Consider the following 26,763-nt stretch of genomic DNA (forward strand, 5'->3'; position numbering starts at 1 on the left):
TCAGCTCATAAAGGCCAGCTGTCGCCAGTCCTGTCCAATTTCTCCTTCTCCTCCTCCTCCTCTTCCTCCTCCCGCTCCTCTACGTGTGTGTGGGTGTGAGGGGGGACGGCCCAGGGCTGCAGATGACCACTGCCCAGCACACAGAACACGCCACTGCCCGCCACGTACAGCGCCCCCGTCACGTAAAACACCAGCTGCCACTCCTCACGTTTTTGCTGGGGAAAGGACCATAACTTCGGATGATGAAAAATTATCAACGTGTTTCGTGTTGGTTACATTGGTATCTAGCATATATTCATGACACCCCCCTCCCCCTCCACCCTCAGGCTCATCAAAGAGTTTCCTGGAAAAAAAAAGTTTTGCCTTGTCTTGTCTTGTTTTCGGAAGGGAAAGGAAGGAGGGATCGGAGTAAGAGCAATAAAATATTTGTTGCGGAGCGCGCGCGCGCGCGTGTATGTGTGTGTGTGTGTGTGTGTGTGTGTGTGTGTTTTGGCCAAGGCTCTCCACGCCATCTTGTCAGGTTTACGCTCTGTCTCGTCTTACGCTTTTTTCGGCTATTAAGCGTATCCTTTTGGCCTTATTTTGTTGCTTGCGGCTTGTGTTTATTGTATTCTTACATTGTGTGTACTCGATTCGACTCGGCACCCTCGATTCGTTCGATTTTTTCTGCCTCTGAGTCGATCCTGTCTTTCCTTTCTCTGTTGGGGGTCGGATTTTCGCTGGGTGTCTAAGCGCGGGTTCCATGCCTCGTGTGCCATACCACGAAGGCAGGGGATCATGTTGCTGGGATTGAGACTCGGCAAGAGACTCTCCCAGGCCCGGAGCTCATGATTCCTCCCGATACGGACCGCGGCGATGCGTCGTTAGACGCTGATCGCGGAGGCGACTTTCGTGTGTGTGTGTGTGTGTGTGTGTGTGTGTGTGTGTGTGTGTGTGCCGGTGTGTGTGTGTGTGTGTGTGTGTGTGTGTGTGTGTGTGTGTGTGTGCCGGTGTGTGTGTGTGTGTGTGTGTGTGTGTGTGTGTGTGTTTCCTCCTCCTTATCATCATCATCATCATCATTATTATTCTGTCTGCAGGAATCTTCATTTTATTTTATTTGATTAATTTGTCATTTTTAGCTCCGGTTTGTCTTTTTAGACGTCATGTACAGCTACCATTCTGAAGAGCGTGGTCGCTCTTGAATACATTCCTTCTTCGAATCCCCCCAGTTCACATAAAGTAAGCCTTTCTTGGTAATGTTCAACTTTAGAATACTAAACTCAGGGGGGCTGTTTAGACGAAAAACAAAGGGTGTCTTAGGCTCACCTCGATGCGCTAAGTTGAATGGAACCCTCAGCTAAGCTGTACGACCACTACTTTCCCATGAATCTGCGACAATTTTATACACAGTAAGGTAGTCTTCAACTTCAGAATAAAACACAGAGATTGATGACGCGACCACCCGCGTGATCAGCAGTCAAAATGGCTTGCAGGTGGTTGCTCTGGCTGTGATCAGCTGAGCTTACTGTGTATAAAATTGTCGCAGTTTCACGGGAAAGTAGTGGTCGTACAGCTTAGCTGAGGGTTCCATTCAACTTAGCGCATCGAGGTGAGCCTAAGACACACTTTGTTTTTCGTCTAAACAGCCCCCCTGAGTTTAGTATTCTTAAGTTGAACATTACCGTTCTATTTTTGTTGTTGCATTAATGTTAAGAGCAGATTATTGATATTTTTGATATAGTAAGTGTTTTTCTATGGCATCCGGTCGATCATATTTTTGGATCTAATCCTAACGGATACAAATTGTTTAGGCATGCAGGTCTGTAAATTTCTGGCTTCTTCCAAAAGCATAACTTTTCATTACTATCATTACTATCGTAATAGTTTCCTAAGACACAGTGTTTGAAGCCTTGTTCATGTTTATGTACTGCAGTATGGAAAGTTACGTGTTTTCTGCGGAAATAGTCATTTGGGTGTTGTAATTTTCTGTGTACGCCGCCTTTGAAAAGCACAGTGTTTCGGTGCGCGGTGTTGCAACGGATCAGACTTTCATTATCTTCTGATTTTCGCATTTATGTTTTGTTACAAGGAAACTAAGTATCCTTTTTGTTTATTTTTCAGTTCCTCACTGCATCAGCTTTCCTGACATGGTATTGGGCTGCACATTCATCTTTAAAAGAAACAGACTCGACCCAGTGGTGTGTATGGTTGGTGGTTGCTGGTGACACTTTCTGCATAACCATCTGTCTATGGAGACTTTAGTGACGCAAGGCAGAACAAAATTATTATTATTATCATCATCATCATTAGTAGTAGTGGTAGTAGTAGTAGAATTGTTGTTGTTGATGTTATTGTCGATTTTGTTTTTATGATTATAATGATGATAATAATCATCAGTATTTATTATGAGCATCATTACTATCAAAGTCATCATCAGTATAATTGTTATTGTAATTATTATAAGTCTCATCATCACCATGTTATTTTCATAACTATTATTATGTATTCATCATCATTATTTTGAGTATAATAATTATTAACATCACCATTATCATCAGTATCACTAATATTATCATTATGATCAAGTTGATCATCATCATCATTTTGATCATCATCATCACTACCAACTCACATTGACAGTGATGGCAGCTATGAGGTAAAGATTAAGGAATCCAGGAGCGCAGGCGTTGGTGTTGATGACAGTTATTAGCTTAATTATCACCGTCCTCAACATCATCATCATCATCATCATCATCTTCTTCTTCTTCTTCCTTCTTCATCACCATCACCACCAACACCATCATCATCACAACCACCACCATCACAACTGTCACAACCACCACAAACTCACATGGACAGTGAAGGCAGCCACTAGATAAGGTTTGAGGAACCCAGCAGTGCAGGCTATGGTGTTGGTGACAGCTGTTATCTTAACTATCATCATCATCATCATCAACATCATCATCATCACCACTACCACCACCACCACCACCACCATCGTCGCCACAAACTGACATTGACAGTGAGGGCGGCCACCAGGTAAGGGTTGAGGAATCCCGCAGTGCAGGCTATGGAGTTGGTGACGGTGCAGATGGCCACGGCATGGCGGGGGGACAGGTCGTAGGGGTTGAGGAAGAAGCCCCCGGTGAGCGCCAGCCCTGACACACCCACGGCTACCGTCAGCAGCCCCACCACGGCCCCCACCTGGTGGCACGGCAGGTGACTCATCACCACCAGCAGCACAGCCGCCGTGCACAGCGCTGTCAGCACACACCACAAATTGAGGAGGAGGGTGGCCGAATGGTTAAGACGCTCATCTACCGATACAGTGAATCTCTGAAGGTCTGGGTTTGAATCCTGCCCTCACCCTTCCTTGACTGGAAAATCAAACTGAGCATCTAGTCATTCCGATGAGATGATAAACCGAGGTTCCGTGTGCAGCGCGCACTTGGTGCACTGAAAAAGAGGGTTGTCCTCTGACAAAACATATGTAGAAGAAATCCACTCTGACAGGTACACAAATATATAAGCATGCATTCAAGGCCTTACTAAGCACCTGCTTGTTAAACATCTGTCTAAAAGATGTGGTATAGCGTATATGGATGTGTCCGAACGCAGTGACGCCTCCTTGAGAAACTGAAACTTTATCATAGAGGGTACTTACTTCATCCCTGTGATGACTGAAGAAGTCAGTGAATTGGTGAGAAAAACAAACAACTTAGCCATGGGTCACAGAGGAGATCTTGGACATATGTGACGATTGAAGAAACATGAAGAAGCCGGGTGCACAACAAAAAACAGCAGAATACAAAGATGATGATATGTATACTAACATGGCACCTATCCTCAGACGGAGACCAAGTTCTGAGCTCTTTACAAACACACATTCATTTGCACAACAGGCTGCCAACCTGAACAGAGGTGACTGACAGCTGTCACTGGGTGCTCATCATTTGTTTCCTGTGTCATTCAGTCAGGTGCACATTTACACACTCATACAGACATGTAACAGAGTAGAAAGAGGTCAGCAAAAAGAGTCAGACATGACATGACGAAAGCCACGGAGGACTGGACTGAAGAACAGTGCAGTGAAATAGAAGACTGACTGAACAAGATCAGCAGCAGAAAGGCATTCCACGTTGTGAAAGATACGACAGAACAAAGTCAGTCCAGAGTCTGTATGATACAAGATGAAAAAGGAAAATGCCTGACTGAAGAAGAAGACATAGTGAACAGATGAACAGACTATTGCAGAGAGCTGTACAACCATCAGGCAAATGGCGACCCAAGACTCGACAAAACAAAACAAGACAATTTTTTTTTTTTAATTCTAGAGGGAAACAGATAACCAAGCGACATGCTTTTCTTAATTCACCAGACCACCGCCCTACAGAGGGACTAAAGCTGAATGAGCAAAAACCGAACAAATGCAAATAAAAGACAATTTCCTTATTACCCCCGCCCCCGACCCTCTTCACAGCCATTTCATGTCACACAAGATTCAAGATTTTTTATTCCAAAAAGCCCCCTTGGGAGCCGAACAGAATAAATGAAAACAACAAGCGAGAGAAAGAAAAGAAAAGCGTGTTAACACCACCGCTTCATCTTGTTTGTTCATTTTCTAAATTATTTTTTAATAACGAAAGGCTTGTATATACCAATGAAAACCATGAGAGAAGTACACACGTAAAGAGAGAACAAAACAAAGCGACATGCCTACACGAACAATGAGGCATTCACAAACTGGAAGATATAAGCAAACAGTACATGTGCAATCACAAACTTGAAGATATAAATAAAATAAACAGTACACGTGCAAACAGTTACAATGTGGTTTTGAATCAAGAACAGACAAAGTAAAGGGAGCTTTGTTTGTGAAGAATAGTGCATTACAGATTGATGATTTCTCCGTTTTATGTGGAAAGTGTTGGTTTGAATTTCTTCAAAATGTTTTGAAAATTTTTTTTCATGACGGAATGGACAGCATGGTGTTCGGCAAAGGGAGGTCACCGCACATAATTACTATGCCATTTGTGATCGAGTGAGTTACGTACCCTGAGCTGCTCAAAATGATCGGTCTGGTGGTTGTGTATTTTGGTGAAGAGATAGATAGAGAACAATACAAGCAAACCCATATGCATGTATGTTCGTGAACGTAAATAATCATGTGCTGTGGGTGTGCATGTTGTAAACAGTACCAGCGGAACAATTAAGAATAATAATAATATGCAATCGTATGGCTCTTGCCCTGCAGCTCTTAACTCTCTCCATACGAACGGCGAAAGAGACGACGTTAACAGCGTTTCACCCCAATTACCAACATCAAAATATTGCAAGCGGAAGGCTCTTATACTGAAGACGTGAATGTTGACAAAGAATACCACAATTCTGACGACGGAAGCTAAAGGTTGGGTCATTCAGACACCGACTGGACATCCGAAGGGTATGTGCAGAGGAGAAGAGAGGACTGGCCGTACTGAGTGGGTTAAGCGTGTTAACAGTCGTAATACATGTTGCATAGATAAGGTAGGAGGGGGGAGGGGGGGTCTATGGTTTAAAATAATTATTGTCTGAACAAACATGTTTTACGGTTAGATTTCATAGTAAAAGTGTCTGATATTTGTGATAGACATTTCCAGAACCAAATGTCGGGAAGCCATGAGACTTGCCATAATTATAGCCTGTGTAGTGCCGGATCGTCTAACATGCGTGACAGACAAAAAAAAGGCAGACCGGGGCGTGGTCAACTGTAAATCTTTACTGGGTCAGATACTAGGAACGCTGTGTTGGACTTAATGCTCCCTGTTACTGGAAGCCAGTGTAACAACATACTGAGCAGTAAGGAGGAAGGTGGCAGAATGGTTAAGACGCTCAGCTGCCAATACAGAGAGTCCGTGAGGGTGTGGGTTCGAATCCCGCTCTCGCCCTTTCTCCTAAGTTTGACTGGAAAATCAAACTGAGCGTCTAGTCTTTCGGATGAGACGATAAACCGAGGTCCCGTGTGCAGCACGCACTTGGCGCACTGAAAAAGAACCCATGGCAACGAGAGTGTTGTCCTCTGGCGAAATTACGTAAAATGAAATCCACTTTCATAGGTACACAAATATGTAAGCATGCACTCAAGGCCTGACTAAGCGCGTTGGGTTATGCTACTGGTCAGGCATCTGCTCAACAGATGTGGTGTAGCGTGTATGGATTTGTCCGAACGCAGTGACGCCTCCTTGAGAAAGTGAAACTGAAACTGAAACTGAGCAGTAAACAGCTGACTCAGTGACTTACCCACAGTGGTAAACAGCTGAGGACTTACCCACAGTGGTAAACAGCTGATGACTTACCCACAGTGGTAAACAGCTGAGGACTTACCCACAGTGGTAAACAGCTGAGGACTTACCCACAGTGGCAAACAGCTGAGGACTTACCCACAGTGGTAAACAGCTGAGGACTTACCCACAGTGGTAAACAGCTGAGGACTTACCCACAGTGGTAAACAGCTGAGGACTTACCCACAGTGGCAAACAGCTGAGGACTTACCCACAGTGGTAAACAGCTGAGGACTTACCCACAGTGGTAAACAGCTTTCTGACTGCCCCCACCGACAGCCACGATCTCTTGATGATGACGTCAGAGAGAAACCCGGCAGATGACGTCACCAAGAACAGAGCGATGTAAGGCAGCATGGAGTAGAGCCCGTTCTGTCGGACAGACAGAGCTGACGTTGACGGATTCACGTGGCCACGGGAAGTGGATCCATGCAGAATATCACGTGTAATGCGCACGTTAAAGATCCCGTTTTCCATGTCGGCGTTCGGTGGGGTATGGAAACAGGAACATAGGCTACTTCATCTATTGAAACAATATTTGCTGATAGCCCCAAGCTGTATGTTTTAAAATCAATATATGTCGATACCTCTATTGTTTGAATCAACACACACACACACACGCACGCACGCACGCACGCACGCACACACCACCGACAATCTGATCCCACAACCCAACCCCTTATCAACACCACTCCACCCAACACCTTTCCCAACTCCCTCCGCCCCCTCCCCTCTCCCCCAACGCCTTATATCTTCGCCAGAGCTTGTGGGTGAAAAATTACCCAGACTCTCATTTAAGTCATCATAACTCAGTCAATTTTTAATCTATCCACCTGAAATTCTATGACTTTGTTTATTATATATTTATGCATGTCCCCACCAAATATGAGCTGTTTATGTATGTAAATAAAGAAGTAAATAAACAATAAAAATGCTGTTTAAGTAGTGATGGAAAAAGACGTCAAATGAACGACCAAAAACAGCACGGCTCACCGACTGTATGTCGAAGTGCATGGTTTCATAGAGGAAGGTGGGGAGGTTGGTCATCAGCAGGAAAAAGCCCCAGTCATACACAAAGTGAGCCACCGCCAGGGCCCAGAAACGAGGCGACCTCAGTATCATCCTCCAGGGAACAGGCATCTGGAAAGTTTGGGTTTTTTTAAATTAAAAAAAAGAGCACGCACGCGCGCATACGCTTACACACACACACACACACACAGAGCCATACACCAACACACCCAAACCCCCCACACCCCCACCCCCACACAAACACTGCCGTTGTCTTTGTCGTCACCATGAAAAGGAAAACCCTTTCAGACTGATGAGACAGGAAACCTAATTCCAGTGGGCACAGCTTGCACTTAACGCACGTAAAAGAACCCACGGCAACAAATGGTTGCCCCTAACAAAATTCTGTAGAAAAGTCCTAGTCTAGGGCTCGGCATAGATAGGCGGGGCCCAATTTGTTTTCTTCCGTCAGGTACCAAGTCACACCTGAGCAGAGTGAGGAAAATCGGAGTAAAGTACCTCACCCAAGGACAAAGCACCATGCCGAAACCGGGACCTCGAGCCCTGATCAGAGGCAAAAACGATACTGACAGACAGCTTCAGGAAAGCATGGCGCCAACGTCTGGACATCGGGACGGAAGACGAAAAGGACGGCATCCAGAGCGGCAACAGGCCACAATCTTCAGGCTGCGAACGGGACACTGGTCAGCTCCACTCCCACCTCTACCGTCTGAAGATATCAAATACTGACCACTGCCCTTGTGGCACAGGCCCACAGACCTCCTCCAAAATCCTGCATTCCTGTACCACCTTCGACGCTCTGAGACGCCAGGCATGGCCCAGCCCGGTGGAGCTCCAAGAGAAACTGTGGGGACCGGTGGGGTACTTCAGCGACGGACTTCGCTGTCCTGACCGGACTGAAAATCTAGCGTAGCCAGGGAACGCGGAAGAAGAAATCTGATCACCGGTGAACACTGGATAAGATGTCCAACGCCTAACCGATTCCGCCACGGCAGCTCGCTTCTGTGAAGGGCTGGGCCATAACTAACAACAACAACAACACTCACCATAACAATCCTCATGTCTGGCTGGGCCATAACTAACAACAACAACAACACTCACCATAACAATCCTCACGTCTGGCTGGGCCATAACTAACAAAAACAACACTAACCATAACAATCCTCATAATGTCTGGCTGGGCCATAACTAACAACAACAACAACACTTACCATAACAATCCTCATGTCTGGCTGGGCCATAACTAACAACAACAACACTTACCATAACAATCCTCATAATGTCTGGCTGGGCCATAACTAACAACAACAACACGAACCATAACAATCCTCATAATGTCTGGCTGGACCATAACTAACAACAGCAACACTTACCATAACAATCCTCATAATGTCTGGCTGGGCCATAACTAACAACAACAACAACACTTACCATAACAATCCTCATAATGTCTGGCTGGGCCATAACTAACAAAAACAACACTAACCATAACAATCCTCATAATGTCTGGCTGGGCCATAACTAACAAAAACAACACTAACCATAACAATCCTCATAATGTCTGGCTGGGCCATAACTAACAACAACAACAACACTTACCATAACAATCCTCATAATGTCTGGCTGGGCCATAACTAACAACAGCAACAACACTTACCATAACAATCCTCATAATGTCTGGCTGGGCCATAACTAACAAAAACAACACTAACCATAACAATCCTCATAATGTCTGGCTGGGCCATAACTAACAACAACAACAACACTTACCATAACAATCCTCATAATGTCTGGCTGGGCCATAACTAACAACAGCAACAACACTTACCATAACAATCCTCATAATGTCTGGCTGGGCCATAACTAACAAAAACAACACTAACCATAACAATCCTCATAATGTCTGGCTGGGCCATAACTAACAACAACAACAACACTTACCATAACAATCCTCATAATGTCTGGCTGGGCCATAACTAACAACAACAACAACACTTACCATAACAATCCTCATAATGTCTGGCTGGGCCATAACTAACAAAAACAACACTAACCATAACAATCCTCATAATGTCTGGCTGGGCCATAACTAACAACAACAACAACACTTACCATAACAATCCTCATAATGTCTGGCTGGGCCATAACTAACAAAAACAACACTAACCATAACAATCCTCATAATGTCTGGCTGGGCCATAACTAACAAAAACAACACTAACCATAACAATCCTCATAATGTCTGGCTGGGCCATAACTAACAAAAACAACACTAACCATAACAATCCTCATAATGTCTGGCTGGGCCATAACTAACAAAAACAACACTAACCATAACAATCCTCATAATGTCTGGCTGGGCCATAACTAACAAAAACAACACTAACCATAACAATCCTCATAATGTCTGGCTGGGCCATAACTAACAACAACAACAACACTTACCATAACAATCCTCATAATGTCTGGCTGGGCCATAACTAACAACAACAACAACACTTACCATAACAATCCTTATAATGTCTGGCTGGGCCATAACTAACAAAAACAACACTAACCATAACAATCCTCATAATGTCTGGCTGGGCCATAACTAACAAAAACAACACTAACCATAACAATCCTCATAATGTCTGGCTGGGCCATAACTAACAACAACAACAACACTTACCATAACAATCCTCATAATGTCTGGCTGGGCCATAACTAACAACAACAACACTTACCATAACAATCCTCATAATGTCTGGCTGGGCCATAACTAACAACAACAACACTTACCATAACAATCCTCATAATGTCTGGCTGGGCCATAACTAACAACAACAACACGAACCATAACAGTACTCTCATCATGTATGGCTGGGCCATAACTAACAACAACAACACGAACCATAACAGTACTCTCATAATGTCTGACTGGGCCATAACTAACAACAACAACACTTACCATAACAATCCTCATAATGTCTGGCTGGGCCATAACTAACAACAACAACACGAACCATAACAATCCTCATAATGTCTGGCTGGGCCATAACTAACAACAACAACAACACTTACCATAACAATCCTCATAATGTCTGGCTGGGCCATAACTAACAACAACAACACGAACCATAACAGTACTCTCATCATGTATGGCTGGGCCATAACTAACAACAACAACACGAACCATAACAATCCTCATAATGTCTGGCTGGGCCATAACTAACAACAACAACACGAACCATAACAGTACTCTCATCATGTATGGCTGGGCCATAATTAACAACAACACGAACCATAACAATCCTCATAATGTCTGGCTGGGCCATAACTAACAACAACAACACGAACCATAACAGTACTCTCATGTCTGGCTTGGCCATAACTAACAGCAACACGAACCATAACAGTACTCTCATCATGTATGGCTGGGCCATAATTAACAACACTAGCCGTAACAATCCTCATAATGTTTGGCTTGGCCATAACTAACAACAACAACACGAACCATAACAATCCTCATAATGTCTGGCTGGTCCATAATTAACAACGCTAACCGTAACAATACTCTAATAACTGACAACAACAACAACAACAACAGTAACCGAAACAGCCCTCTCACCTTGTCTTTTTGCTGTGTGACGTCTGCTCTCGTGGTGACGATGTAGTGACGCTCGGTGACGGAGATCCGGGGGTGGGTCTCAGGAGAGTCCGTCATCAGCAGCAGCCAGACCACACTCCACAGGATGCCCAGCCCGCCTGCGTTCCAAAGCAAGGGAAGGTCACCACGAAGGCCGGGCTGACCGAACGCTTACACGCATAATGCGACGCGAACACACGCACCCAAACGCGCGCACGCAAACACACAGAGTAATCCAATCCACCAAAAGCCAACCCAACTCAGTTTAATGCAAACCAGCACTACTCGTTCCAGTCCAAACCATACCCAACCAACTAACCTACCCAGTGCAGGCCAAAACCCAATCACCCCAATCCGACAAAAGCCCATCTAACCCATCTCTATTCAATGTAAACCAGCACAACCCGTTCTAGCCTAAAGCAAACTTTACCAAACACAAACGGATCCAGAACCAAATTAACCCAACCCAACCCAATCACCCAACCGAAGTCAATGCAAAGGAACCAAAAGGAACCAAAGTGATTCCAGTCCAAACCACATCAAACCCAGTGCAGACCCAAACCCGAATCAACCCGACCCAACTCAGTGCAAATCAACCCAAAACCGTTTCAGTCCAAACCAGACTCTACCAAACACAGCCCCCCAAACTAAAAAATCAGCCGAACCCAACTCTAACACAACCCCCCCCCCATTCCCCCCTTCCCCACACGCACACTTACACCCCAACTCATCGCAAACCAGTGCAATTCGTTCCAGTCTAAACCAAACACAATCCAACAAACAAATCCACCGAAAACAATTCCCCACAAAACCCAACCCAACCCGACCCATCCCAACCCCTAATAGTAATACAAGCCCACCACACCCCCCGGCAACCCAATCCAACACCAAAACCCATCCCCAACTCTCCCTCCTGACCCCCAAAGCCCCTTCCCCCCCCCACACACACCCCCTCTCCCCCCCTGCCCACCTCCCCACCCCTCCTCCAGCCCTTACCGAAGGCATAGAAGACGGAGGCCCAGCCACCCAGGAACCCGTGACGACACAGCACGGCGGACAGCGGGAACACGGTGGCGTTGGCCACCATCTGGCCCGAGAAGGCCACCCCGATGAGTTGGCCCTGCTCCGCCTTGGGCGCCCAGCGGCCCCACATGCCGTAGATGGCCGGGTAGATCACAGCCTAGCCACCCCCACGCGCGTGCGTACGTGCGAGCGAGCGCACGCGCGCGTACATACACACACACGCGCGCACGTATATACACAGATATACAAAAAAAAAAAAAGAAAAGAAAAAAAGAAGACCTAGACCACACATTCAACGAAGACAGGTTATAATTTATGCTTTCCTTTCACGAGATCTGTAAATTTATATAAATCATGATAAGAAACATTTATCAAGAAACAAACAAACAAAAAAACCACAAAAAAAAACAAAAAAAACAAACAAACAAAAAGTACGTTATATATTGGAAGATAAAGAAAATGATAATCAGTCGACGTTTAATTTTCATAAAAATATTACAAATTCTGAAACTAAAATCCATCATTCGAATGATTCAGATGCGAGACTTCATCAAAACTAAAGATAAGCCCCATGCTACATCATGTAGACAAAGGGAGATAATTGAAGTATACCTCTTGAAGACAGACGATACAGCAGTGGGCGGTGCAATGGGACTTAACTCATACGCGTTGTGAGACTCAGCTTATACGCGTTGTGGGACTTGGCTCAGCGTACACGCGCAGTAGGATCTTAACTTACAATTACGTGCAGTGTAACTTAGCTTAGCTAAAAAAAAAACATGCACTGTGACTTTGCTTAGCTTATACGTGCAGTGGGACTCTGCTTAGCGTATAGCTTAGCTTATACGTGCAGTGGACTTAGCTAAAACGGGACTTAGTGGGACTTGGCTTAGCTTTTTCGTGCAGTGGGACTTAGCTTATACATGCAGTGGGAGTTAGCTTAGTTTATAGCTGAGCTTATACGTGCAGTGGACTTTTTGTTGTTGTTGTTTTGCTGTCATTTTATTAACAATGACACTCAAAATAAAGAGACACAACAGACACAGAAGACCAGTCTGGGTGTTTTGCATGTTCATGTGTGGTATTGAAGAGGGATGGGGGAGAGTGTGCATTATTCTTCCATTTAACGTGCAGTGGACTTAGCTTATACGTGCAGTGGCAGTGGGACTTAGCTTATACGTGCAGTGGGAGTTAGCTTATAGCTTAGCTTATACGTGCAGTGGGGCTTTGCTCATACGTGCAGTGGGAGTCAGCTTATAGCTTAGCTTGCTTATAGCTTAGCTTAGCTTATACGTGCAGTGGGAGTTAGCTTACAAGTACGTGCAGTGGGCCCCGGGCCTTCTCACCGTGCACACCCCCATCAGCACCCTGAGGGTCAGCACGGCCCAGGGGGAGAGCAGCGCGGCGGGGTGGCACAGCACGTGACACACGGACATGCACAGCATGCCCACGCCCGCCGTCCGCCTCACCCCGAAGCGCCCGATGACGTAGATGCTGGGGATCTGCATGGCGGTGTAGCTGACGTAGATGGCTGACAGCAAGAGACCCTGGGTCTGCTTGTCCCACGCGAAGGGCCCGTCCTGCGTCGCGTTGGCCAGGAGATGAGACGAGACACGACAATTTCTTTATTCACGGTGGTGTAACAGATAAGCGAAGAACATGCACAAACGACAAGACATGAAGGGCCCGTCCTGTGTCGCGTTGGCCAGGAAACAAGACAAGACAAGACAAAACATGACAAGACGAGACGAGATAAGACCAGACAAGACAAATTCTTTATCAACGATGGCAATAGATAAGCGAAGAACATGAAAAAACAAGAGAGGCAAGGCCTTCAAGACTCACTTGTGATACACTTAAAAAAAAATCTAATCGTTAAAATGTGTTCTGTATTTGTTATTATAAAGCTTCGCGTTAAAAAAAAAAAAAAAAAAAAGAAGTCCTAACCAGATTCAAATTAAGTCCCCTAGCATTAAGTACAGAGTAATTTCCCTTTTTTACTATCTGCACCAAAACGTTTGCAAAATAAATAAAACTTCCATGCTTAGCAAAAGAAGTTCCTGTTTGAAAAAAAAAAAGATAATAATGACTGCTCTTGTTGTTGGGTCAGAATATCATATCAAAATGCCAAGTTTAGAAAATACAAAAAATATAAATATAACAGTAAATGCAGTTTGCATATAATTAGGCTTCATTTTTTAAATTTTTGGTGCCCATCCCAGAGGTACAATATTGTTTTAAACAAGATGACTGGAAAAAACTGAATTTTTCTTATTTTTATGCCTAATTTGGTGTCAACTGACAAAGTATTTGCAGAGAAAATGTCAATGTTAAAGTTTACCACGGACACACACACACACACACACAGAGACAACCGAACACCGGGTTAAAACATAGACTCACTTTGTTTACACAAGTGAGTCAAAAATGACAAGACCTTAAGGGCTGAAGGGCCCGTCCTCTGTCGTGCTGGGCATGAGACAAGACAAGACAAGACAAGACAAGTCAAATTCTTGATTAGCGAGGGTAATAGAAAAGCGAAGAAGTGCAAAAATGACAAGACCTGTTGTCGTGCTGGTCAGAAGACAATACAAGACGAGACAAGACGAGACGAGACAAGGCAACTGGCTGCATGCTGGCATCTCTTAAAAGCTCTGTTGGCATGCAGAGAGAATCTAGCTCTTGTCTTGTCTTGCCTTGTGTGGTGGGGTGGGGTGTGGTGTGGTGTGGTGTGGTGTGGTGTGGTGTGGTGTGTTATGGTGTGGTGCGCTGCGTTGTATCATATCGTATTGTATTGTATTTTCGTATCTTCTTTGTGACAGAGCGTGTGAAACGATGTTCTGTCCACCGAGATAAATGTGTGGACTAAATTTCGTTCTTCAATGTGTTGCGTTGCGTTGCGTTGCGTTGCGTTGTGCTGTGCTGTGCTGCGCTGCGCTGCGTTGCGTTGCGTTGCGTTGCATCTTATCGTAGTGTATTGTATTGTATTGTATTGTATTGTATTGCATTACTTCTAGTCACAACATGTTTCTCTGTGCGAAATTCGGCCCGGGATATACTCTCCAGGAAGAGCACATCGCAACTTTTTTTTTTTCTACATGCATGTGTATATGCTTCACTGTCACGCTGGATTTTTTTCCCACAGAATTTTGCCCAGGAACAATCCTTCTGTTCCCGTATTTTCGTTTACGTGTGCAGAGTGCACGCTGTAAACGGGACATCGGTTGATCGTCTCACCCGAAAGACTAGCACCCTGACCACCGACACTGAACGTCCGTACAGAAATCGACACTTCAGTGCTTGACAAAACAATGGAGAGTCGCGGTCACCAGCAAACGAATGGCAAGACAGACAGGCAGATAGTCATCCGTGAAAGAAAGAAAGAAAAAAGAAAGAAAAGAAAGAAAGAAAGCAAGCAAGAAAAGAAGAAGAAGAAGAAAAACAAACGAACCCGGAAATGAATGAATATATAGATAATCACCTGTTCAAAGAATGGAAAGGAAAAAAAGAAAGACAGCGAGGGACAGAAGAAAGGAAGAAAAGAAAGAGAGAAAAGAAAAAGAGAAAGAAAAAAAAAAGTAAAGAAAAGAAAAAAAAAATCAGGGGAAAAAAAAAAAAAGGGAAAAAAGAGCCGACCTCTTCACTCTCAGCCTCGGAGTCGACGTCACCATCACGGGAGGCCTGACACGTGACGTCATCATCGTCATCACGCTGTCTGGAGGTCGGGGGTCCAGAACTGTTGGTCACGTGGACAGCGAGCCCCTCTGTTGTCAGCACGTTGCCGGCACTCACGCCGTGTCTCGTCACCCCTCCACTGACGTTCACCTCCACAGCTGAGCACAGCACGTGACAAACGGTATGGATGGGTTTGTGATGGTTGTGGAGGAACAACGTGAGAACAGTTGTTTTCTTTTTGCTCAAGTCTTAGCAGCAGCCTTTCCACCTTTCTCCGTCTTACTCCTTTCACTGTCAGCCAACTTGGTGGTTCAAAATTCCCTTGTGCTATAAACACAGAAAATATGGTGTCTAAACCTAGCTGGGGATGATTCCCCCCCTGTGATGTGTAGAAAATATGGCCTATTCTACCATCCAACATACAGAGCATGGATAACAGACCCATGATCTCGTCACCTTTCAGTGAGAAGGGTCCTCAACATAGCTGCTTTTTGACTCACTTGCGTAAACAAAGTGTTTCGGTTGTCTCTCTCTCTCTCTCTCTGTGTGTGTGTGTTTCTCTGCAAATACTTTGTCAGTTGACACCAAACTTGGCATAAAAATAGGAAAAATTCAGTTCTTTCCAGTCATCTTGTTTAAAACAATATTGCACCTCTGGGATGGGCACAAAAAAAAGAAGAAAACAAAAGAAAAAAAGAAAAGAAAAGAAGAAGCCTAATTATATGCAAACTGACATTTACTGTTATATTTATATTTTTTGTATTCTCTAAACTTGGCACTTTGACATCTTATTCTGACACAACAACAAGAGGAGTCATTATTATCATTTTTTGTTCAAACAGGAACTTCTTTTGCTAAGCATGGAATTTTTATTTATTTTGCAAACGTTTTGGGGCAGATAGTAAAAAAGGGAAATTACTCTGTAATTAATGCTAGGGGACTTAATTTATCACAAGTGAGTCTTGAAGGCCTTGCCTCTCTTGTTTTTTGATTGATTGATATGGATACTTATGAAGCGCCTATCCTCGGTCGGAGACCAAGCTCTAAGCACTTTACAAACAGGCTGCCTACCTGGGTAGACCCGACTGACGGCTGCCATTGGGCGCTCATCATTCGTTTCCTGTATCATTCAATCAGATTTCAGGCACGCACACATACACACTCAGACAAACATGTAACATATAACATTTTACGTGTATGACCGTTTTGTTTATTTACCCCGCCATGTAGGCAGCCATATTCCGTCTTCGGGGGTATGCATGCTGGGTATGTTCTTGTTTCCATAACCCACCGAACGCTGACATGGATTACAGGATCTTTAACGTGCATATTTGATCTTCTGCGTGCGTATACACACGAAGGGGGCTCAGGCACTGGCAGGTCTGCACATATGTTGACCTGGGAGATCGGAAAAATCTCCACCCTTTACCCACCAGGCGCCGTCACCGTGATTCGAACCCGGGACCCTCAGATTGACAGTCCAACGCTTTAACCACTCGGCTATTGCGCCCGTCAATGCTGCATAAATGCGAACTTGGCAGTGAAAGGGTTAATCTATCGGTGAAAAAAATAAAGATAAAAAAAGACCCGGAAAAAAAAAGAACAAAAGGAATGTCACTGTTGTATTTGTATTTGTACTTCTCTTTTTATCACAACAGATTTCCCTGTGTGAAATTCGGGCTGCTCTCCCCAGCGAGAGCGCGTCGCTACACTACAGCGACACCCATTTTTTTTTGTATTTTATCCTGCGTGCAGTTTTATTTGTTTTTCCTACCGAAGTGGATTTTTCTACAGAATTTTGCCAGGAACAACCCTTTTGTTGCCGTGGGTTCTTTTACGTGCGCTAAGTTCATGCTGCACACGGGACCTCGGTTTATCGTCTCATCCGAATGACTAGCGTCCAGACCACCACTCAAGGTCTAGTGGAGGGGGAGAAAATATCGGCGGCTGAGCCGTGATTCGAACCAGCGCGCTGATTCTCTCGCTTCCTAGACGGGCGCGTTACCTCTAGGCCATCACTCCACTGTTGTGATGGCTTTCTTTATGGGAGGAAGGTTACAGAATGGTTAAAACGCCCACCTGTCAATACAGAGAGTCCGTTTAGGGTGAGGGTTCGAACCCCACTCTCCGGCGCCCTTTATCCCAAGTTTGACTGGAACAAGCAAACTGAGCGTCTAGTCATTCGGATGAGACGATAAACAGAAGTGCCGTGTGCAGCACTGCACTTGGCGCACTGAAAAAAAAAGAAAAAAAGATCCCATGGCAACGAGAGTTATGTAAAAACAAGAGAGGCAAGGCCTTCAAGACTCACTTGTGATACACTTTAAATATATATATATATATGTATTGAGTATAATTTCAAAATGTAATGTTTAAGATGAGAAAGATCAGTTTAAAGCACATTAAGTCCCCTAGCATTAATTACAGAGTAATTTCCCTTTTTTACTATCTGCACCAAAACGTTTGCAAAATAAATAAAACTTCCATGCTTAGCAAAAGAGGTTCCTGTTTGAACAAAAAATGATAATAACGACTGCTCTTGTTGTTGGGTCAGAATATCATATCAAAATGCCAAGTTTAGAAAATACAAAAAATATAAATATAACAGTAAATGCAGTTTGCATATAATTATGATTCATTTTTTTAATTTTTTGTGCCCATCCCAGAGGTGCAATATTGTTTTAAACAAGATGACTGGAAAGAACTGAATTTTTCCTATTTTTATGCCAAATTTGGTGTCAACTGACAAAGTATTTGCAGAGAAAATGTCAATGTTAAAGTTTACCACAGGACACACACACACACACACAGACAACCGAACACCGGGTTAAAACATAGACTCACTTTGCTTACACAAGTGAGTCAAAAGATAAACCCACTCTGACAGGTACACAAATATATAATTATTATGCATGTACTCAAGGCCTGACATCGCGTGTTGGGTTATGCTGCTGGTCAGGCATCTGCTTGGCAGATGTGGTGTAGCGTATATGGATTTTGTCCGAATGCAGTGACGCCTCCTTGAGAAACTGAAATTGAAACTAAAAAAGAAAATAAATTTGAAAAAAAAAGAAAACTGAAAAAAGGAAAAAAAAAAAAAAAAAAAAAAGAGGAGCGGTTGTGGCCTGGTCGTAAGGCGCCCTTCGATAAAAGAAAGCGAGTGTGCACGGGTTCGAGTGCCATTCGTGGACCGAGATTTTCACACTCATCTTCCCCCCCCCCCCCCTCCTCCCTCGCTACGTCTGAGTGGTCGTGGTCCGGGTGTTGCTCCATCGGATGAGATAATGAATCAATATCCCGTGTGTGTGTGTGTGTGTGTGTGTGTGTGTGTGCTCAGCATGCATTTAGCGCACGTTAAAGAACCCACGGCAACAAAGAGGGTTGTCCTGGGTAACATTATATACAGAAAGAGACACTTCGACCGTTAAAAAATACACTTGCAGACAGAAACAAACAAAACAAAAGAACAAACAAACAAACAGACAAAAAACAAACAAACACAAAACACACACACACACACACAAACAACGACAACAACAACAAAAAAACAACAACAACAAACAAACAAACAAAAAACAAAAAAAAATCAAAAAACAAACAAACAAACAAAAAACCATATGGGTGGCGCTGTACTGTGGCGACGCACTTCCCCCTTGGACAGCACTCTGAATTTCACGTAGAGAAATAATTAGTGACAAAAAGTAAGCAATGCAAAGCAAAGCAAAGCAAAGCAAAGCAAAGCAAAGCAATACCACTGACAGGATTCTTCCGCCGCCTTCGTCATCGTCGTCGTCATCATTATTTTCTGTTGTTGCTGTTGTAACTGTCATCACCATTATCATCATTACTATTATCAGTAGTAGTAGTAGTAGTAGTAATAGTTGTAGTAGTAGTTGTCGTGCGGAATGAATCACGGTGACCCATCGTGGGAAAATTAATTAAGGTCCACCACACGGAGATCGTATGTTATCTCTTCGAGATAGAGCAAACGTTAGTGGCTATAGGTATAGGTATGACTCAGAGCCCTGTTAGAATACTGCGGGTTTTGTTGAGTTCTGTCAAAACTGCAGTTTCTCTAGAAAGGGAACAAACTGGTTTGTGAACAGGTTTAAAGTCCGTTGTTCTCAATACTTCAGATTACCAGAAATGTTTTTTTGATATGTGTACTGTCAAAATTTCAATTAAATTTTTATCATGTAGATAGACGTTTGGCGAGATGGAAATGCTAACATTCCAGAGAAGCTGCAATGAATATGCATTTAACAATTATTTAGATTGTGTCTCGTTTGACTGATGGAGAAACTGGGGTTTATGTAATCCATGTTTTGATCACACGAGAATGATTCGCTTCTGGTTTTGGCTTGGGTTCAGGCAAGAGAGAAAAGTAATCAAGTACATGAAAATTAATATACATGTGTGTGTGTGTGTGTGTGTGTAATTAACAGATATATTACACAAGATACATAATACGAAAACACGGCAGACACAGGGCGGAGAAACAGAGAGCTATACCAGCAACAGCTGTTGCCGTTAGTGTGTTGTTTCAAGTTTGTGCCGTGGCTTTCACTGCCGGTGCCGCGGGCTGCTCGACTACACACACCAGTTGTCAATTGACAGAGATACAAAGAGAGCACACACACACACACACACACACGGGATATCGATTCATTATCTCATCCGATGGAGCAACACCCGGACCACGACCACTCAGACGTAGCGAGGGACCGAGGGGAGGAAGATGAGTGTGAAAATCTTGGTCCGCGAGATTCAATCACTGAGTTCACAGACAGATAACTTTTTCTGTAAAATATCATGACAGGGCTTAGGGAAGAGAACTTCAAATGTGTTTGAAAAGAAGCAGTTGAGCAAGGTAATACGTGTTTATATCACAGCAATTTTAAACATGGCTGTTTAAGAGTGTGTAGGGGTCGTGTTTTATTTTGCGCTGGTGGAATGTATACAGAACATAGCACTGAGCTGTATCACGGAAGAAAAATTAGGCCCAATATGAAAATGAATCATAATAATAATAATAATAATAATGGATACTTATACAGCACATTATCCAGAAATCTGCTCTAGGTGCTTTACAAAAACGCACACACACACACACACACACACGCTGCATACATACATTTTAACATACATGTGTATCTAACAGCTACCCTAACACATACGCACACATAGGCAGGCACAAACTTACATAAACACACGCACACGCACACACAATACACATTCATATACATGCATGTAGTTATGTACACATACATATGTATACACGTCAAGCACAGCTAACGCAAAGGAAGTGGACCTGCCACAATTGAACTTATTGCTGAGGGAAAAGGTGAGTTTTGAGACGAGATTTAAAAGATACGAGGGAATCAGAATGACGGAGGTTATCAGGGAGCTTGTTCCACGTCTTTGGCGATTGAAAAGAAAACGATCTGTGTCCATAGGTCTTACTTCTGACGTGAGGTATCCTGAGAAGTCGAGTATCAGAGGAAGAACGGAGCTGGCGAGACGGGGTATAGATATGGATGAGTTCAGAAAGATACTTGGGGCCAGATCCGTTGACTGCAGAAAAGGTCAGAGTGGATAGCTTATAGTCTATTCGATCGGAAACAGGCAACCAGTGGAGAGACTGAAGGAGAGGAGAAATATGGTCAAATTTAGAAGCTCTGCAAATGAGTTTGGCAGCGTTATTCTGAATTCGTTGGAGTCTATCTAACAGATATTCATAACAGAATCATCATCATCATCATCATCATCATCATCATCATCATTCTTCTTCTTCTTCTCATTGTTGTTGTTGCTGATGTCACGTAGTTGTAATTATTGCACTTTCCAAGGAGAGGCTCTCAAAGCCTGATCAGAGCATCGGGTTTGTGCAAAGATCAGGTACCTGCCTTTTTTTCAGTTTTAACACATTACCCAGCATGCACACCCTTGAAAATGGAGTATGGCTGCCCACATAGCAGGGTAAATAAACAAAACGGTCATACATAGTAAAATGTTACATGTCTGTATGAGTGAGCATGTGTGCATGACCGAAACCTGAATGAAGGACACAGGAAACGAATGATGAGCGCCCATGTACTCCAGGCAGGCAGCTTATTGTGCAAATGACGCCGTTAGTAACGTGCTTAGAGCTTGGTTTCTGACCCAGGATAGACGCTCTATTAGTACCCATGGTAATATCCATTTCTAGCATCCAAAATTATTACACCTATTCGTTACATTCTCATGGTTTGTGGGACGAAAAACGGACAAAGCAAGATGGATGACACGTTAGTTTAGTGATGAATCCACATCAAAATTGAGTAAAATTACGTACAAAAAATAAGAGTCGAAATCCACTGAAATGGGTTTTTACATCTGCAAATGGTAATATCGTTTCATACATGCACAAAAATTGCCGGTAAAAATAAGTGCATTCATCTAGGACATCGTCAAGACTCACATAGGAGCGGAGTGCTGGACAGGGGAGTGTCTCGCAGGGCAGTGTGGTTGACCATGCACACGATGGCCAGGGACAGAGACACCCGCTCAAAGTACATCATGCACATCCCCAGGCTGGCCAGGTAGCACAGGAGGAACCGCGTCGATCGCCATTTGGCTGGCCCTGCAACATGTATCAACAAACAGAATCATTAAAGTTTATCGTAACATGCAGATGACTAACGCACAGCATTATTGGTCAGCTTGGCCCTGCAACATGTATTACCAAACAAGAATCATTCAACGTTCATCAGACCATGCAGAGGACTGTGGCACTTACCATTATCTGTTAATTTGGCCCTGCAACAAGTGTTATACATAATCAATCAAGTTCATCATACCATGCAGAGGACTCTGGCGTACAGCATTATTGGTCAGTTTGGCCCTGCAACATATATTAACAAACAGAATCATTCAAGTTCATCGTACCATGTAGAGGCCTCTGGCGCATAGCATTATTGGTCGATTTGGCCCTGCAACATGCATTAAGGTTGGCCCTGCAACATGTATTAAGAATGGCCCTGCAACATGTATTAACAAACAGAATCATTCAAGTTCATTGTACCATGCAGAGGGCTCTGGTGCATAGCATTTTCGGTCAATTTGGCCCTGCAACATGTATCAACAAGCAGAACCTTTAACGTTCACCTTACCATGTAGATGACTGGCGCATAACATTATCGGCAAATTTGGCCCTGCAACATGTATTAACAAACAGAATCATTGAAGCTCATCATACCCTCTGGTGCATAGCATTATTGGTCAACTTGGCCCTGCAACAAGCATTAACAAACAGAATCATTAGAGTTCATCATACAATGCAGACTTTCTTTCTTCTTTTGCATTCGTGGGTTGCAACTCCCACGTTCACTCGTATATACACGAGTGGGCTTTTACGTGTATGACCGTTTTTATCCCGCCATGTAGGCAGCCATACTCCGTTTTCGGGTGAGGGGGTGGTGTGGGTTGGGGGGTGGGAGGGTGGTGCATGTTGAATATTTTCTTGTTTCCATAACCCACTGAACGCTGACATGGATTACAGGATCTTTAACGTGCGTATTTGATCTTCTGCTTGCTATTACACACAAAGGGGGTTTCAGGCACTAGCAGGTCTGCACATATGTTGACCTGGGAGATTGGAAAAATCTCCACCCTTTACCCACCAGGCACCGTTACCGAAATTCGAACCTGGGACCCTTAGATTGAAGGTCCAACACTTTAGCTCACTCAGTACGGCCAGTCCTCTCTCCTCCTCTACACAGACCCCCTCGGATGTCCAGTGGGTGTCTGAATGACCCAACCTTTAGCTTCCGTCGTCAGAATTGTGGTATTCTTTGTCAACATTCACCTCTTCAGTATAAGCGCCTTCCACTTGCAATATTTTGATGATGGTAATTGGGGTGAAACGCTGTTAACGTCGTCTCTTTCGCCGTTCGTATGCAGAGAGTTAACAATTTGGCTATTGCACCCGTCGTACCATGCAGATGACTCTGGCGTACTGCAGTGTCGGTCAGTTTGGCCCTGCAACATGTATTAACAAACAGAATCATTCAAGTTTATCGTACCGTGCAGAAGTCCCTGGCGTACAGCATTACTGGTCAATTATGGCCCTGCAACATGTATTAATAAACAAAATCAAAATTCAGACCACCAATTGAGGTCTCTGGCGTACAGCATAATTGGTCAATTTGGCCCTGCAACATGTATGATACAGAATGCCCTTCGAAAGGGTATACAGCACAGGTTGCTGTTGCTGTTTTTTGCAGCTTATCCCAGGTCTGTGGAACACACAGCATTTTTATTCAAATTTTGGCCCTGCAACATGGATAACACAGAAACAAAGTTGAGTCATTTTGGTCCTGCAACATGCATTTGCTAGCAGAATCAACTGCCAATGTTTGGGGTGTACACACACACACACACACACACACACACACACACACACATCTATCTATCTATCTATATATATAATGTACAGATAAATTGAGGCACATGATTATTTCGTTCATGTTGCATATTTCTTTTTAGGTTCTTACAATTCATTCGAAATGAAAACTAACCAGCCAGAAACCTGTTATATGTCATGCTCTTTATGGAATAACTGTATTCTTCTGTTACATATTTAAATCTAAAAAAATAGGTTCTATAATCGCTGGTGTTAGAGGGCTACTTGGTTCAACTTACAGCTGAACAAAAACACTGTCGTCAAACTCAAATGTGTGCTTGGCAACAGCTATTGCTGGATTTGCTCTCTTTGTATCTCTGTCAATTGACAACTGGTGTGTGTAGTCGAGCAGCTCGCGACACCGGCAGTGAAAGCCACGGCACAGCACAACGCACTGACGGCAACAGCTGTTGCTGGTTTAGCTCTCCGTTTCTCCGCCCTGTGTCTGCCGTGTTCTCATAAAAATTATTATGTATCTTGTGCAATGTATCTGTTAATTAATGTTTTTAGTTGTTGGTGCTCATTCCTTCAAATGGGCCTTTGTTGTAAGCGGTAAACGATATAGACTCATGACTCCATTCATTTTGTCGTTTGACGGGTGTGTGCGTGCCGACAGTGTGTGTGTGTGTGTGTGTGTGTGTGTGTGTGTGTGTGTGTGTGTGTGTGTGTGTGTGTGTGCGTATGTGTGTGAGTGTGTGTGTGTGTGTGTCTACGTCTACACGATGCTCTCATTCGACTCATAAGTTTAATAATATGTCAGTGTCTCAACCTGTCATTTTTCATGTCGAAAACTTTCATCAGTGGGTGTGTATTGTGAATAATGTCAGTCAGGTTTTCGTTGTATTTCTTCCTTCCTTCCTTTCTTTCTTTCTTTAGTGTCAGAATCATTGAGCCGAACTGTTGAGGGTTAGAATGGTACAGACACCCAACTGCCACAAAGAATTATTGAAATATTAAAACACACACACACACACTCACACACACACACACACACACACACACACACACACACACACACACACACAGACCTCTTTCCCTCTCTCTCTGGGAGGGGGGCAAAGTTGCTGCTCACGTCAACGCAGTGTTGTACTGACAGAACCACCATATCCTCCGGCCTCGCCTCCAGTTAAGATCGTGCTACATGAATGGATAATGAAATTCAAAACCCTTGGCATGCAACATACGCGGTTTTCTTTTGTCTGATTTACATCCCTACCCTCACTGTTCCCTTTGACATGGGCAAATGGCCCAGTTCAATGAACTATTTGTTTTGTCTTGTCTTCTCTCTCTCTGTCTCTCTCTCTGTCTGTCTGTCTGTCTCTCTCTCTCTAATAGACTGATTGTAGATGGCAAAAATGGAATGCTCATGTGCAAGAAAGTGATAGATTCCATGTGTATTATCAGATCAACTCTTTACATTGTATCCCAACGTATTTATCCATGAATTTGGCAAAACATTTAAAATATGTCATGACAAGATTTAGGTTTGGGCTTTCAGATATTGCAATTCATCATTTTCGATACACACAGCATAGTGATCATGATCTTATTTGTCCATTGTGCACAAATGCAGAAGAAAACGAATTACATTTCATGTTTTTTTGTCCAAAGTTATGTGAACTAAGGTGATTATTTCATACCCCAGAAATATTACTCTCAGCCTTCTATGTTTAAACTAGTTTTGCTTATGACGTCACGTTGTGAAGAAGAAGTCAGACAGTTTGCAACTTATCTATACAAAGCATTCAAAATCCGGTCATTTAGTTGGTCCTGATTATCAGTCTAGGTATTGTTTTGCTTTATTGTATCATATACTGTATGTCATAATGTTTTCGAAGTAAGTTTACACACCACCCCTTCATAAGGGGCTAAGGCCTTTTTTGAATAAACCATCCGAATCAGGTCAGGTCACTGGATCTGCTACTGGTAACCTGAAATCCAGTACAACCTGTTCAGGGTCGGATTGCCGGCGACTAAACCGGCACTCCCACCGCTCCCTTCCGGGACTGGTGAGGCGGGTGGCTAGACACCCTTATGGAATTAAAAACGAGATCCATAAAAGGATGGTTATCCCACACGGCGGTCGTGAAGCCACACGACGGAGGTCACTGAGTCGACGAAAAACCTGAATTAACGAACTGAACGACAAAAAGGACAGCAACACACCGATGACGCTGGCTCAGTTCACAACAGCTCACGTTGAATCGTTGCATCCATTGGTTACATTTCCATGAAGTGTGGGACGAGAAACGTAAAACGCATGACGGTGGCACGTTAGTTTAGTCACTGAATCTGCATCAAAACTAAGTAAAATATGATGTACAAAATAAGAGTCGAAATCCACTATATAAAAAGAATAATAATAATAATAATAATAATAATAATGGATACTTATATAGCACACTATCCAGAAATCTGCTCTAGGTGCTTTACAAAAACGCTTTTGTTAACATAAAACATTACATCTATGCTACATACACACACCAAAATGTGACTACCCACACACACACACACACACACACACACACACACACACACTGCATACACACATTTTAACATACATGTGTATCTGACAGCTACCCCAACACAAACGCACACATAGGCAGGCACAAACTTACATAAACACATACTGAAGAAGAGAAAAAAAAGGGGGTTTGACATATACT

At 43.6% G+C, this 26,763-nt stretch overlaps 1 protein-coding gene across 1 annotated transcript in view; it reads right to left on the reverse strand.

Moving 5' to 3' along the window:
• Window positions 1-26,763, reverse strand: part of LOC143295093 (putative transporter slc-17.2) — a 26,991-nt gene continuing 228 nt past the window's right edge. Inside the window, exons 2-10 of the mRNA XM_076606657.1 lie at window positions 22,115-22,276; window positions 15,616-15,812; window positions 13,326-13,559; window positions 11,953-12,136; window positions 10,939-11,075; window positions 7,293-7,439; window positions 6,539-6,671; window positions 2,995-3,239; window positions 1-215 (exon numbers count right to left, since the gene is read on the reverse strand). Coding sequence (XP_076462772.1) covers window positions 6-215; window positions 2,995-3,239; window positions 6,539-6,671; window positions 7,293-7,439; window positions 10,939-11,075; window positions 11,953-12,136; window positions 13,326-13,559; window positions 15,616-15,812; window positions 22,115-22,276 — 1,649 coding nt within the window. The 3' untranslated portion in view covers window positions 1-5. The remainder of the gene's footprint in view (window positions 216-2,994; window positions 3,240-6,538; window positions 6,672-7,292; window positions 7,440-10,938; window positions 11,076-11,952; window positions 12,137-13,325; window positions 13,560-15,615; window positions 15,813-22,114; window positions 22,277-26,763) is intronic.

Source organism: Babylonia areolata, chromosome 20 (assembly GCF_041734735.1).
Source record: "Babylonia areolata isolate BAREFJ2019XMU chromosome 20, ASM4173473v1, whole genome shotgun sequence".
Classification (NCBI taxonomy): Eukaryota; Metazoa; Mollusca; class Gastropoda; order Neogastropoda; family Buccinidae; genus Babylonia; species Babylonia areolata.